At 39.0% G+C, this 15,060-nt stretch overlaps 1 protein-coding gene across 1 annotated transcript in view; it reads left to right on the forward strand.

The window, feature by feature from the left end:
- TSHZ1 (teashirt zinc finger homeobox 1) overlaps nucleotides 1-10,985 on the forward strand; it is a 56,242-nt gene extending 45,257 nt beyond the window's left edge. Inside the window, exon 2 of the mRNA XM_073331778.1 lies at nucleotides 6,439-10,985. Coding sequence (XP_073187879.1) covers nucleotides 6,439-9,614 — 3,176 coding nt within the window. The 3' untranslated portion in view covers nucleotides 9,615-10,985. The remainder of the gene's footprint in view (nucleotides 1-6,438) is intronic.
- Nucleotides 10,986-15,060: the final 4,075 nt, after the last annotated feature.

Consider the following 15,060-nt stretch of genomic DNA (forward strand, 5'->3'; position numbering starts at 1 on the left):
AAGAAAGTGAAACATTGATGTTGGAAGTTAATGAATCTAGTAGCAGAGAGAACATTATTGAGACTGGATAATATGATCTAACAGCTTTTCCTCTTCTTATCCTCCCTGTAAAGAATGTATGAAAGTCAGTTATGTGGCATGATTCTAACATCTGTCCTACCCCATAATGGTAATTTGTATAAGTAATGGAAACAGGTTAAATACTTCCATTCTAATGTTGCCAGCAGGGGCGAAAATGAACATTCCAATGAAATAATCTCGACAGAGCAGGGAGAGGAGGGGTGGATGGACTGATTCATCTCCAGCTCTCTTTGGTGATCGGAACACTAATGAGAATGCTTGAATGTATAGTTTATCAGATAGAGGAGGAAAAGCAAGTACATTTCTCAGATTAGAATCGCTGTGAAAATACACCCGCATGCAAGCTGCTTCTGTCTCCAATTGCAAAGGTTGGCTAATAATTTGCAGCATTCATTCCAAGGGGAATAGATGGTGGGTAAGGGAAGGCAGAGAAGGAGGTGAGGAATCTTTCTGTTGGTTTTTAATGGGTTGCCTTTAAGGTTATCATTCAACTTGCTCGAAGCACAGAGGTCATTCTTGTTTCAATACCTTATCTACCTTTTAGACCCATTATATTAAAATTACAAGGGAAGCAGTGCTAGCATTTTGCCCCCTATTTTCTTGCAATTATAAATGAAAGACACAAACCACTAGAGTAGGTCCTTTGGTTGCCTGACAGGCTGTACTGCTCTTCAGCAATTGTTGTGACTAACCCATTTTTTGGCACTGTAGTGACATTGTAAAATATATATATATATATATATATATATATATATATATATATATATATATATATAAACATACACAAATATATTTCTTAGATCTTTGTTATGATTCTTAGTGAGAACTCATATGTTCTAATTTGGAAAATTTTCAAATCCTCCAGCAGGTATCTTAACGCCTTACAATGTGGGCTTTTGGATTCTCTTTTGTGAATCACTAATAATATTATACTCTGAAAATATATTGGTAAATATATACACTATCTGTCTATCTGTCTATCTAATCATATTTTTGAGGTGTGAAAGGTGCTTTCACATAAGTGCAAGTCACCCCCACTCGGGAACCTGGTTCATGCCAGATGACAGTACAGAACTGTGGAAACTTCAGCTGCTGTTTTCTATTGGATGGATAAACATCAGATGCTGTGAAAACACACCTGTTGTGTGCTGAATTGTGATGGTTCATAAAGATACCAGATTTATTTTGTCCCCGGTTAGGCCTATTCAACAAAGAACTTTATGCCCAAGCCCTGTTCAGCAAAACACTTAAACACATACTTAAGTCTCATTGATTTCAATGGGACATAAGCATATGCTTAAAGTTATGCACATAGTTGAGTGTTTTACTGAATTGGGGCCTTAAATACTTTGATATATTTTCCTTACGGTTATATTTTGATCCATTATTGTCTGGCTTTGATAGAGTTTTCACTCTACAGTTATCACTTTTTGCCATTCCTAAAATAATGTCTGAATACTACAATCCTTTTTATAAATGGAAAAGTATATCTAGGCTAGAGAGAAATTCCTTCGGAAGTACTGGGCTAAGGATTAAGAAATTATTTTATATATTTTTCATGAAAAAATATAATGGTTTTAAAACCATTTATATATTTCCAGTGTGTGTTTGCCTCTTCAGACAATGGATGTGTATTTATAGTGTAAACCTTCTCACTGAAGCAAACACAATGTGCTGTACCACTAACATGTTCGATATATAGCGCCTCATGTCCACTTACATTAGAATGCACAGATTTTAATGCTGTTCAGAGATGATAGTACATCTATGGGGAAACATTGGCATCCAGAAGGCACATCTTGTGGGCAAGAAATATTAACAAGGTTTAGTAAAAAGAAAAGCAGACCACTTCCAATCGCTAGTTATTTCTTCCTGTGTCTGTAATTTGATGATTTTTTTTCAGAGAGAGAGGGATTGGCAACATTATGCACTAAAATATCTTCTGCTTTGGGTATAGTGAAGTTGCTGGAGATGAATTTTTATTGCTGCTCTGTATATTTCTGTGTGGTTGCAGGACACACATGTTACCCAGTATCACAGTTTGCAACATCTTTGTAGGTGCAGGAAGTGTTTGTAGAAGGTTGATGGGAGTTGTTTTAACATTTTAAAAAAAAATGACTGGAATCTTTCTGTCCATTTGTCTGTCTGTCTGTTATTTTTAAATAGAGAGAGAGAATCTCAGTTTCTCTGTTTTATTTGAGTTAGGATAATAGCACTTTTCTATACAAATAACTGTGGAAAGAGAATTCCAACGCCTACTTATTCATCAGATTTCCCTGGGGGAAATTTTAGTAAATATATATTTTTGAAAAGTAACAACTTTGTCTTTATTTTCTGTTTTTCTGTAATATCTGTCATAGAAAACTTCTGGACTAGAAAATTTAATTGACCTTGTGAAATATCATATTCTGTTGTTTGTATTAATATTCTTACTAGAAACATTATTAAAGTCCTGAATAAAAAGTATTATATTTATCTCAACAATAATCAGAGGGTTTCAATGAAATAGTTTCTAATGGTAATAATATAAATTAAAACAATTCAAATAAACTACCATATTACTTAATGTGCATTGTGTGTGTATGTGTGTGTTTGTTTAGAAATTATTTATAATAACTGCATGCGTGTGTGTGTGTGTGTGTAGATATATACATATATATAAAAATTTGGATTGTTTTCAGGATCTGATTTTAAATTTTGAAAGAAAGGAAAATCATCGTTAAGGCAGAAAGTTCTCTGTCCACTTTCTAGCTAGGTATTTCAGTATATCTTGGCATGTAAAAGAACTCACCCTTGTAGTAGTCTCAGTAAAAACTAAGAGTAAGAAAGAAGGTGACAGATGGAATTTCATTTTAACACTCAGGTTCTTTGTTTTAGTGGGTTAGCACCAGACATTTCACGTAACTTAAACATTTTTGGTATAGTTTAACTCCCTTTCTGGTGGAGATAAAAGAAACTTCCCCACCAATCAACAGTGTATGAGAATCGACACGAAAGATCATCATAAATTAAACAGAAAAAAATATATATAATTTGGATCAGTTATCACTTACATATAGAAACTGATTTGAAGCAGGTATTTACAGTAATTACTAAAAATGTAATTTTTTTTACCACTTTTGAAAAATAATAATGACCTACTGGACCAGTCATGCAGATTGTTGACCTGTAGCACCGATCTGCAACTTGAAGAAGTTAGTCATGTTTATTAAAACATTGGATTAAATTATCAGCTAGTGTAAATTGGCATAGCTCAGTTGAAGTTACTGGAGCTACATTAATTTATACCAATTGAAAATATGTCCCATTAAGTTTCAGCTCCTCCATAGTAACTGACTGTCAGTCATTAATAGCTCATATTTTTATATGTAAGGAAAAAATGCCAGAAGGGCCTAGTCTATGTTATGCACTGTGAGCCTGGAAATTTTAATTTAGAAAAACACTGTCAGAAAAAAAGGTCCCAGATTCCATAATTGTCTATATTTGCCCTCCTATAAAATGCTTTCTTTTGCAGTTATAAATACCTGAAAACAGGAATGTATTATGCGAGTGCTGACAGACTCTTAACTACAGCTGTGCTAGTGGATTCCGCTACAACACACACACACACAATTTAAAATTATAAAAGTAACAGCATTACAAGGCTATAATACATTGTGGGCCCTTCGTGACCTTCTTGTGGTAACACTGTAAGAGCTGAGATTTTTACAGAATAAATGAATAGTAGTTTTTTCTTTCTTTTTCTTTGTTGGAGAACATCATCCTTTCTGGTTCCCTCTGAGCCTTTTCTTCAGCTTCTTCTGTTTTGCCCGGTCTCCTCCTCCTCCCTGATACCGTTACATACTTTTTAAATAAAAGGCTTGTGGCTCAGCTACCCTTTTAATAAGACTTTACCTGAAACTGTGTCATTTTTAACTTGTAACCGTTTTTAGTAAAACAAAAGTATCTCCAGAGATAAGAATGAGACAGGCAGTTATAGACTGGGTAGAGGGTTGAGGAGGACATGATAAGGAACAGCACTACAGTGGTAGGGGGATGGAAGTGGATGAGTCACATATCCCCTTGTCTTGAAATATGGGGCTATAGTTGTGCAGGGAGTGTATTAGGACTCTACTGTAAACTTAGAAGTGTCACATAGTGATTGTAGATACTATTGTTCTGTAAAAACAAACATTTTAAATAGTCTTCCTGTTAAAATGGGAGGATTAAATTTTGCTTTTTTAAAGGGGAAAAATTCTGGAAATGAAAGAATTAGCAACTGCTTGTGAAAAATGGCACAAATTGTATTAATACCTAACAACTAAAACTTCCTAGGGTGATAAGTGTATTTTATTTTATTTGTTTCTTTTTTTTCATATCACATTGGAGCAGAAGTGCCTTTTTCTGGCTTTCTTTCAACCTTTCTTCCTGCAAGGGAATTGCACACATTTTAGAATGGCTCTGTGCGCAATTCACCCAACGTAAAAATATTTTTTTTCCATGTCAGAAAGCTGTTCTCAACCCATGTTTATTTTCTACTTTGACTTGCACATAAACTCACCTACATTCCACAACCAAGGTGATTTTTCTGGCCAAGTGCTTCTTTTATAAATGTGGAGGCAAAACTGTACATGTATGTTTTCTACTATACAATGAAAATGTACATTTATCTCCTAGGTCGGGTCCGGCAAACTTTTTGGCCTGAGGGCCACATCGGGTTTCCAAAATTGTATGGCGGGCCAGGTAGGGGAGGCTGTGTCTCTCCAAACAGCCAGACATGGCCCAGCCCCCACCTCATATCCGACCCCCTGCTTCTTACCCCCTGATGGACTCCCAAGACTCCTGCCCCATCCAACCCTTTCTGTCTCCTGACGGCCCCCCTGGGACTCCTACCCCATCCACCACCCGCTGTTCCCTGACCGCCCCTGGAACCTCCACCCCTGACTGCCCGCTGCCATCCCATCCAACCCCCCTCTACTTCCTGACTGCCCCCCCCGGGGCCCCTGCCCCATCCAACCCCTGTGTCCCCCCCCCCGACCCCTATCCACACCCCGACCCCTGATCACCACCACCAACTCCCCTGCCTCTATCCAACCCCTTCTGCCCCCTCACCGCGCTGCCTGGAGCACCGGTGGCTGGCGGCACTACAGCCATGTCACCCAGAGCACCAGGTCAGGCCGCGGCTCTGCAACTGCACTGCCTGGCTGCCCAGAGTCGCCCAGAGGGGGGACAGCGGGGGAGGGGCCGGGGGCTAGCCTCCCGGGCCAGGAGCTTAGGGGCCAGGCAGGAGGGTCCTGCAGGCTGGATGTGGCCCGCAGGCCATACTTTGCCCACCTCTGACTTAGGTGCATGTAAGCCACTTTTGTGAATTGGGCCCTTGGAGTAAATGTATTTTGATATAGTGGCATCTGCTCATGAATATCACCTTTGCTAGCTTAAAAAATAGTTTGATACAGATGAACATGTAATTTGTAGAGTTTCACCAGATGGCAATACAATAGCAAAGTTTGATATTTACTGTAAGCCAATAATCAATGTAGTCTTACGTTTTATGTTTAGCGCTTCTAAATATTCAGCTCACTCATTTTATTTTATTTTTAGCTACCAATGGCTCTTGCCAGAATAGTAATGTGGCACCCATGCCATGTTATAGTGTAGGGGGATACAAAGTATCTCCTGTTCATACAGAACAATAATAATTGTTATCCTATGTTGTCCTCTTTAAGTCAGTTTACCATTTAAATGTTATACTAAAAAATGCTCTATGCCAGTGCAAGCCAAGAGCTGTGAGATTACGCCACTCTCTAATGAACCCAATGCAACAAGCCACCAGGAACCTCCTCAATAATTGACCTGACACTTTTGCCAAGTATGGCTCCATTAGAGTCAGTTGTCTGCAACTGATTTTGCCAAGGAGATTGCCCTTGAGGGTGCAGCTGAGGTCAATTTGCTACAGGGCTTCAGCAAATGGGATCAGTCCAGTCAGTGATTCTAAGAGCCTAGGTTCATGGAACAGATGTCAACCTCACACATCTGCTTTGTACACACATAATGTATCTCACTGCCTGACTACTGCTCTATTTAATTACTCTTGTATTGAGGAGAGGAATCAGCTTAATGCTTTTTAAACATAACAATGGTGACTATTGTGGTACTGTCTGTCGCATGTTACTCTACTAGCATAAAAATTAATACTACCTATTAAGAGTTAAGGTTGACATTAAGTTAAGGGTGTACAGGTTGAGTGTGTAAGTGGTGGGGATGTGTTGTTTGTACCTTTAAAATTTGGCCTCATGGTTAACGTGTTTAGTCTAAGAGATGGCAGTGATATAAAATGTGCGCATTCCATAACGGTGTCTTGTTTTTCTATATTTTAAGCATATGTTCCTGAGGAGGAGTTGAAGGCAGCGGAAATAGATGAAGACAGAGTGGAGGATGACGGGCTATCTCTGGACATCCAGGAGAGTGAGTATTTGTGCAATGAAGAAACAGAGCTCAAAGAGGCTCAAAGCTACCAGAACTCCCCAGTCAGCTCTGCAACTAATCAAGATGCAGGCTATGGTTCGCCGTTTAGTGAAAACAGTGATCGACTGGCCCATTTCAAAAGCACTTCCTCTCAAGAAGAGAGAGAGGATCATCAGTGCACAGACAATGCTTCCTATCCACAGGACAGCTTGGCACAAATAAAAGCTGTGTATGCAAATTTACTCTCAGAGTCTTGCTGGTCCAGTTTAGCTTTGGACTTAAAGAAATCCAGTCCAACGACCAGCACCAATGAAATCAGCCAGAATGAAAACACCACCAATTGCAATGTTAGCACCAACTCCCACAGTACCAGTACCAACACGAGTACCAGTACTAGTACGAGTAACTGTAATACTAGTCACAGTAACAGTGGTGGCTCCGGTTATGACTGGCACCAAGCTGCATTAGCGAAAACTTTGCAGCAGACTTCTTCATATGGACTTCTCCCGGAGCCTAGTCTGTTCAGCACAGTTCAGCTTTACCGGCAAAACAATAAACTCTATGGGTCTGTGTTCACCGGTGCTAGTAAATTTCGATGCAAAGACTGCAGTGCAGCCTATGACACACTGGTGGAGCTAACAGTGCATATGAATGAAACTGGACATTACCGTGATGACAACAGAGATAAAGAATCTGAAAAGACCAAACGGTGGTCAAAGCCTAGAAAACGTTCACTTATGGAAATGGAAGGCAAAGAGGATGCTCAAAAAGTGCTGAAATGCATGTACTGTGGGCATTCATTTGAATCTTTGCAAGACCTGAGTGTCCATATGATAAAAACAAAGCATTACCAGAAAGTGCCTCTGAAGGAACCAGTACCAGCCATCACTAAATTGGTCCCTTCTACCAAAAAGCGAGCACTTCAGGACTTAGCTTCACCTTGTTCACCTGAGCCACCAGGGATCACTGGAGAGGGTGCATTGAGTGAGTCTGCAAAGGATCAGAAAACTGCCAATCCCTATGTGACTCCAAACAATCGCTATGGCTATCAAAATGGTGCTAGCTACACTTGGCAGTTTGAGGCCCGTAAAGCCCAGATATTGAAATGCATGGAATGTGGCAGTTCTCATGACACGTTGCAGCAACTTACTGCTCATATGATGGTCACTGGTCATTTTTTGAAGGTGACCAACTCCGCCTCGAAAAAAGGAAAACAACTAGTGTTGGACCCTGTGGTGGAGGAAAAGATACAGTCCATACCTTTGCCACCCACCACCCATACGAGACTACCAGCCTCCAACATTAAAAAGCATCCTGATTCTCCAGCTGGGTCTACAAACTCTGAGGAGAAGAAGGACCCAGAAAAGGAAAAGGTGGTTGTCACTGAAACAGACAAAAAGATAAAAGAGGAGAGTGAGGACTCTACGGAAAAATTTGAGCCAACAACTTTATATCAGTACCTCAGAGAGGAGGATCTGGATGACAGTCCTAAAGGTGGAATAGACATCTTGAAATCCCTTGAGAACACAGTGACAACAGCTATCAGCAAGGCTCAGAATGGAGCACCTTCCTGGGGAGGATACCCCAGCATTCATGCAGCTTACCAGCTACCGGGAACAGTAAAGTCCCTACAACCCACAGTGCAGAGTGTTCAAATGCAGCCATCCTATGCCAGTAGTGTAAAATCACTGTCATCGGAACACAGTGCACTTGTCCATTCCCCAGGTAGTCTCACACCCCCACCTCACAAGAGTAATGTGTCTGCGATGGAGGAGCTGGTGGAGAAGGTTACAGGTAAAATCAATGTAAAGAGGGAAGAAAAACCTGCAGAGAAAGAGAAGAGTTCTCCGGTTAAACCAACATCACCTGCTGCTAAAGAAAACAAAGACTTTCCAAAATCAGAGGAAATAAACAACAAACAGCAGCAGAAAAAGAGTGCCAATGCAGAAGTTCAGAAGGTCAAAAAGGACAGTCCAGCTGAAGCTCATACTCCAAATGGTACAGAGCCACTCAAAGCAAAAGTCGCAAATGGCTGTAATAATTTAGGAATCATCACAGATCATTCGCCTGAGCCATCTTTCATTAACCCATTGAGTGCTTTACAGTCCATTATGAATACCCACCTAGGCAAAGTTTCTAAGCCAGTAAGCCCCTCCTTGGACCCTTTGGCCATGTTGTACAAAATTAGCAACAGTATGTTGGACAAACCTATTTACCCGACCACTCCGGTCAAGCAGGCTGATGCCATCGACCGGTACTACTATGAAAACAGTGATCAGCCCATTGATTTAACCAAGTCCAAAAGCAAACCTCTTGTTTCCAGTGTGGCTGACTCTGTCTCTTCTCCTCTAAGGGAGAGCGCCCTAATGGATATTTCTGATATGGTGAAAAATCTCACCGGGCGTTTGACACCCAAGTCTTCGACTCCGTCTACTGTGTCAGAGAAGTCGGATGCTGATGGAAGCAGTTTTGAGGAAGCTCTGGATGAGCTGTCACCAGTACACAAGAGGAAAGGCAGGCAGTCCAACTGGAACCCTCAGCATCTTCTGATCCTTCAAGCACAGTTTGCTTCCAGCTTGAGGGAGACACCAGAAGGCAAATATATTATGTCAGACCTCGGTCCACAGGAGCGGGTACACATCTCTAAGTTTACTGGTCTTTCCATGACCACAATTAGCCACTGGCTGGCCAATGTGAAGTATCAGTTAAGGAGGACAGGTGGAACTAAGTTTTTAAAGAACCTAGACACAGGACATCCTGTTTTCTTTTGCAATGATTGTGCCTCTCAATTCAGGACTGCTTCTACGTACATAAGTCACTTAGAGACACATTTAGGGTTTAGTTTGAAGGATCTGTCAAAGTTGCCACTAAATCAGATTCAAGAACAGCAGAATGTTTCAAAAGTCCTCACGAACAAGACTTTGGGTTCACTTGGAATTTCTGAGGAGGACTTGGGATCCACATTCCAGTGTAAGCTCTGTAACCGAACTTTTGCAAGTAAGCACGCAGTCAAACTGCACCTTAGTAAAACACACGGCAAGTCCCCAGAGGACCATCTGATCTATGTAACTGAGTTAGAAAAACAATAGCGTCCAGATAAGCAGCTAGGTATGCAAGTGACCATGGGAACATTGCACTAAACTTCTTCATAGTACTGCACTAGGCCTGACCTGAGCCTCTGAAATCAGTCTTACTTTTGTTGCTGAACTGCCTATCTGGACCTTGGTTTTTCTTACACTTATTTTGTAGTTATATTTATATGCTCTTTGTCTGATCTGTGCATGGTGGTTTTTTTTGCTTTGTTTTGGTTTTTTTGTGAGTAAAAGTCTGACCTTTATTTTCAACATCTGTCCTTGATGTTAAGCTATCTTTTATAGAATATAGTGGGAGACACTATTGAGAAACATTAATTTAGCAGTAAAGAAAGACACAAAGAACAATGATAAAAAGACATCCTAAAATTGCAAAGTTGCCATGACAATAAAGGTCACAGAACCCAGTAGTGTCAAGTTTTAACCCTCGAAGAACTGTAATAGCATTTCTGTGCCTTTCCAAATAATTAAATAAATAAAGAGGCTTAAAGGGATTTCATTCAAATCAAAGCTATGTCAAAAACAAAATGTACTAAAGATTTTTTTTTTTAAACTGAATGAGCATTTTTTAACGCAGAACTGGTTTGTGGAGAAAAGATGCATGCAGTTCTTGGACGAAGGAAAGCTATCTAGTACTCACGGGGTTAGGAAGCCACAACTGTAAGAGTTTAATAATAATAATAAAAATAATAAAAATAAAAATAATATAAAATAGCAAACCAAGTTGCCACTATGCCCAAACCCTCTGGATGCTGAAAATTGCCACTTTTTTTGGCAAAAAAAGTATGCAAGCTGTTGTTTAAAAAAAAAAGTGTAAAAATGCTTTTTTTCCCTGTAAAATACTGCAGTTTATAGTTATTTACAAATGTTAAGCTTTGGTACAAGCTCACCTTTCTATAGTGTGCTGCATTGGTAAATGAAAACAAAAAACAAAACATAAAAAGGGGCAAATGTTGGATTCCATTCCTTGTAAATTGCCAGCATCAGCTTAAAAAAATACATGTTACATATCGTACCATTTTAAACTGTTTAACTTTCTTTGTACCTTCTGGCTGTATGCTTTCTCTTTTAACTTTTTATATTGTCATTTTATATTCGACTTCTGTGTATATAATGTAAAACCACACTTTTTGAATAAAATTTAGTTCCTGCAGCTTGATTTAAATAGAGAAATTTTACTGGCACCTGCATCTTTCCAGATGCATGTACTTAAAGGAACTATCTGACAAAAATAAATAAATAAAAATAAAGCAAGCAATGCACTATGAATTATACATTTTGATGTTTTATCATTAATATTGTACAGTACATTTTGGTTCACACAATTAAATCCACTGTTTTCTCAAGTGTAAAATAAACCCACATGCAGTTCTTGATTTACATACATTGTCATGTCATCATTATTTTGCCTTTGAGGTGTTGTTCAAGCAATAAGAGGTATCACTTATGCAATCAACCAACAAACATATATTTGAAATAATCTCTTCACGATCTGTATGCTGACATATTTTGTTCTAAGCCATAAGTATTAATAACCTCTTAAAGTATACTTGCAGTAAGTTACCCTCCTACAGGTACAAAATCATTGTGATTTTATTAATTAGTAATGGGCATTCTATTGATCACTGAAGTGTAAGACGGGCTGAGAATCTTTTGCCATGTTAATCTTGTGCTGTGTAAACGTACTTGGAACCATTTTTGCTGTGTATTCAGAGCCCGCTGATGAGCCCCTTCCTCAGGCAAAATTCCTTTTGACTTCATCAGGAGTTTTGGCTGAGTAAGATGCTGTGGCTTAGGCTCCCATTGTCCTTTGGATACTATGGTACTTGCCTTTCCTGCAGCAATGAAGACCTCTGAGGCTTTGACACCAGTTCTTACTTACAGTACAAGAAGACAGACCTGTGTTTCTCTGTACTTTTTAAATATTACATTTTGAGGTAAGCTGAGCACAGTCGTATGAGGTGTTTCTCTTAATCTTTATTTCTGTTCTGTTGAATGCAGATGTCATTTAGAATGTAAAAGAGAGCTGTCAGGGTCTTCAGTGCTCTATCTCATGAGTTCTATGACACTTACAGTAAGTGAAAGCCTGGGATCCACTATCCATACACATTTTGGAGGGGCTATTAAATGTGAGGCCCTTTGGGGATTTGCTTTCACATAGTATTATTGACACTGTTGTTATAGGTGTATTTCTATCCCCTCTTCTTAATTCTTCACAAATTATTTTTTTTAAAATTGAGACTTCTGTTTTCAGCTTAATTCTGTTTCTTATCTTTACATTATTTACAGTCCCCATAACAGCCAAGCATTGTTCTGTATCCTGTAATGATTTCAGAAGAGCCTAGCAGGTCCAAGTCAGCTATATTTACATAGTATTTCTACTAGTGCAGGAGAATGCCATAGGGGTCTGTTAAATTTTCTTTACTTTCTTCACTGATAAATACCTATGTCCTTTAGGGGATCCAGCCATTTAGGCATTTCAGTTCAATTACTGGATGATTATGTACTTTGGGCCCAAGGGGTGGTGAGGAAAAATAACAATTAGGCCTTTTCATAATAACCCTTTGAAGTTTTGTTTACTTTACCACAGGCCTGCAAACATATGATTATAGGATATACTGTATTGCAGTACAATAGTAGAGATAGTGAGTAGATAGTGAAAAGGGAGAAATAATACATCTAAAGTGGGTTCAAATCTAATGTAAATCCATTAAAACTCATTTTGAAACACTGCATGCAAATTAACTTCTCTGCACTCCCTTGAGAGGTGTTTAGGGCATGGCCAAGGCTGTTTCAATTCTGATAGTTATAGGATTTTTAATATAGAGACTGAGATTGAATGGATTAAATAGATTATAAACTAGCTAACTGATAGATCTAAAAGATGGGGAAACATCATCGAGCGGGTGTGTTTCTACTGGGGTTCCACATGAATCTGTTCTTGAGCCTAGGCTATATAACAGTTTTGTCAATGATCTGGAAGAAAACAAAATCGTTACCGATAAAGTTACCAGATGATGCAAAAGATGAGGGAGTGGTAACTAATGAAGAGGACAAGTCACAAGTACAGAATGATCTGGATCACTTGGTAAACTAGGCACAAGCAAACAATATGTGTTCTAAAATGGCTGTATGTAAATGTATATACTAGGAGCAAAGAATGTAGGCCATACTTACGTGCTGGAGGACTCTATCCTGGGAAGCAGTGACTGTGAAAAGGATTTGGAGATCCTGGTGCAAAACAGCTGAACATAATCTCCAAGTGCAACACTGAGGCCAAAAAGACTAATGTGATCCTTGGTTGCATAAACAGGAATCTCAAGGAGGAGTACAGAGGTTGTTTTACCTCTTTATTTGGCACTGGTGATAGACTCAAGGAGCTCAATCTATTTAGTTTAACAAAAGAGAAGGTTAAGGTGGATTTTGATTGCAGTCTATAAGTACCTATGTGAGGGACAAATAATGGGCTCTTCAAACTATCAGAGAAAGGTATAACACAATCCACTGGCTGGAAGTTGAAGCTAGACAAATTCAGACTGGAAATAAGGCATAAAGTTTTACAGGTGAGAGTAATTAATCACTGGAAAAATTAACCAAGAGTTGTAGTGGATTCTCCAATGCTGACAATATTTAAATCAAGATTGGATGTTTTTCTAAAATATATGCTCTTTTAAATTATTTTGGGGGAAGTTCTATGGCCTGTGTTATACAGGAGGCCGGGCTAGATGATCACAGTGGTCCCTTCTGGCCTTGGAATCTATGAATCGATGACTCATCATTCAAGCCTGGCCCTGAACAAAGTCTGTTTAGAATAAATGAGCAGCTGTCCCCTGTGACTGCGTTGATGTAACATTTTGTACCATAGAAATGGTGTGTGTGATGTTTGAATTCTCAGATTTTTTGACTCATCTAACAAAAGGACACAGAAAAAAAAGCAATATGATCTTTAATCTTTTCAATGGTGGCCCTTGATTGAGTATTGTATTTCCAAATGAATTCTTTTTTTATTGAGTAAAAGTAATATGCAATTAGTTTTTTTTTCTTTTAAATTTTTGATGCTAGAAGCATGCAGATCAATTCTCTTTTCATTTCATAAAGCGAAGGTAAGTTTGTACTATTCTTAATAACAGCAGCTACTGTGTATGGAAGTGACCTGCACAACCTTTCAGAACCACTCATGAAGAAAGGAAGCTGTAAGGGCCTCAGGGACTGTGTACATACTGTAAGCTTCTATTTTTATTCTGTTAAACATTCAAAATCTATTGTGTCTATTTCTTTTCCAAGACCTGTGCAGCCACATTTTGTCAACAATACATTTTTAGTGTTTACATTTCTCCAGTTATCTGTTCTCACAAGTGAAGGTCTTGGTTTGTCTATTTTGCAAGTTGGGTTTTGTATCCTATGTACTTCCTTTTATTATTATTTTCAGGTTGATGCAAACCACTGCGTTGCAAGTTTCAAGAGGTAACTATGCTGCTAAAGTCAATCCTGAAGGGATGGGAATGGTTTTTGTTTTTGTTTTTGTTTTAAATAAAATACCAGTTGGTTATATATTCACTTATGTAGTCTACAACATGATTTTGTTATAGTTTCTCTAGGTAACTATGTTGGTGGATAAGAGCCCAGACATAATCAGTCCTTGCAGTTGAAAACACTAAGAATACAAATATATTCAAGTACAGTGGAACAAAAATGCAGGAATTAAACTTAAATTAAAATGATTAATCTACAAAGTATCAGATTTTGCCTACAGCCAAGCCATTTTGAAATATGAGCTTGTCAAATCTCTTAAGCTAAACAAGGTTGGCCCTGGTTAGCGTTATGGATGGGAGACCTCCAAGGAAAGCCCAGATTTTGTGGGAGGTGGTTTTAAAAACTCAGTAGGTGGCACTCTTCTCTCTGACTCAGTACTGAATAGTGAACTACTCTCCCAGCATGGTGTTAGGAGGCTGTGGGAGTTGCCATCTGTTCGCTGAAAATAAAACAGAATTTCTTTTTAACCACTTACACGAATAGAATGTTAGCCCCAATTTCTTGACCAGATTCTAATCTGAGTAACTCTCTTCTCTCAAAAAGAAAAGGAGGACTTGTGGCACTTTAGAGACTAACAAATTTATTTGAGCATAAGCTTTCATGAGCTACATCGGACGCATTCCGATGAAGTGAGCTGTAGCTCACGAAAGCTTACGCTCAGATAAATTTGTTAGTCTCTAAGGTGCCACAAGTCCTCCTTTTCTTTTTGCGGATTCAGACTAACACAGCTGCTACTCTGAAACCCCTCTCTTCTCTCAATGTAGGCTTTGTCTACACTGTCCCAGGGGCTGAGAATAGCAGTGTGCACCAAAATGCTGTGCTGTAACTCCCCCATGTGGGCTCTGCAATTCAAGCCTAAATGTCTACTCTGTTACTTTTAGCCTTGCGGCACAAATCATGCAAGCCCGAG

Source organism: Lepidochelys kempii, chromosome 2 (genome assembly GCF_965140265.1).
Source record: "Lepidochelys kempii isolate rLepKem1 chromosome 2, rLepKem1.hap2, whole genome shotgun sequence".
Classification (NCBI taxonomy): Eukaryota; Metazoa; Chordata; order Testudines; family Cheloniidae; genus Lepidochelys; species Lepidochelys kempii.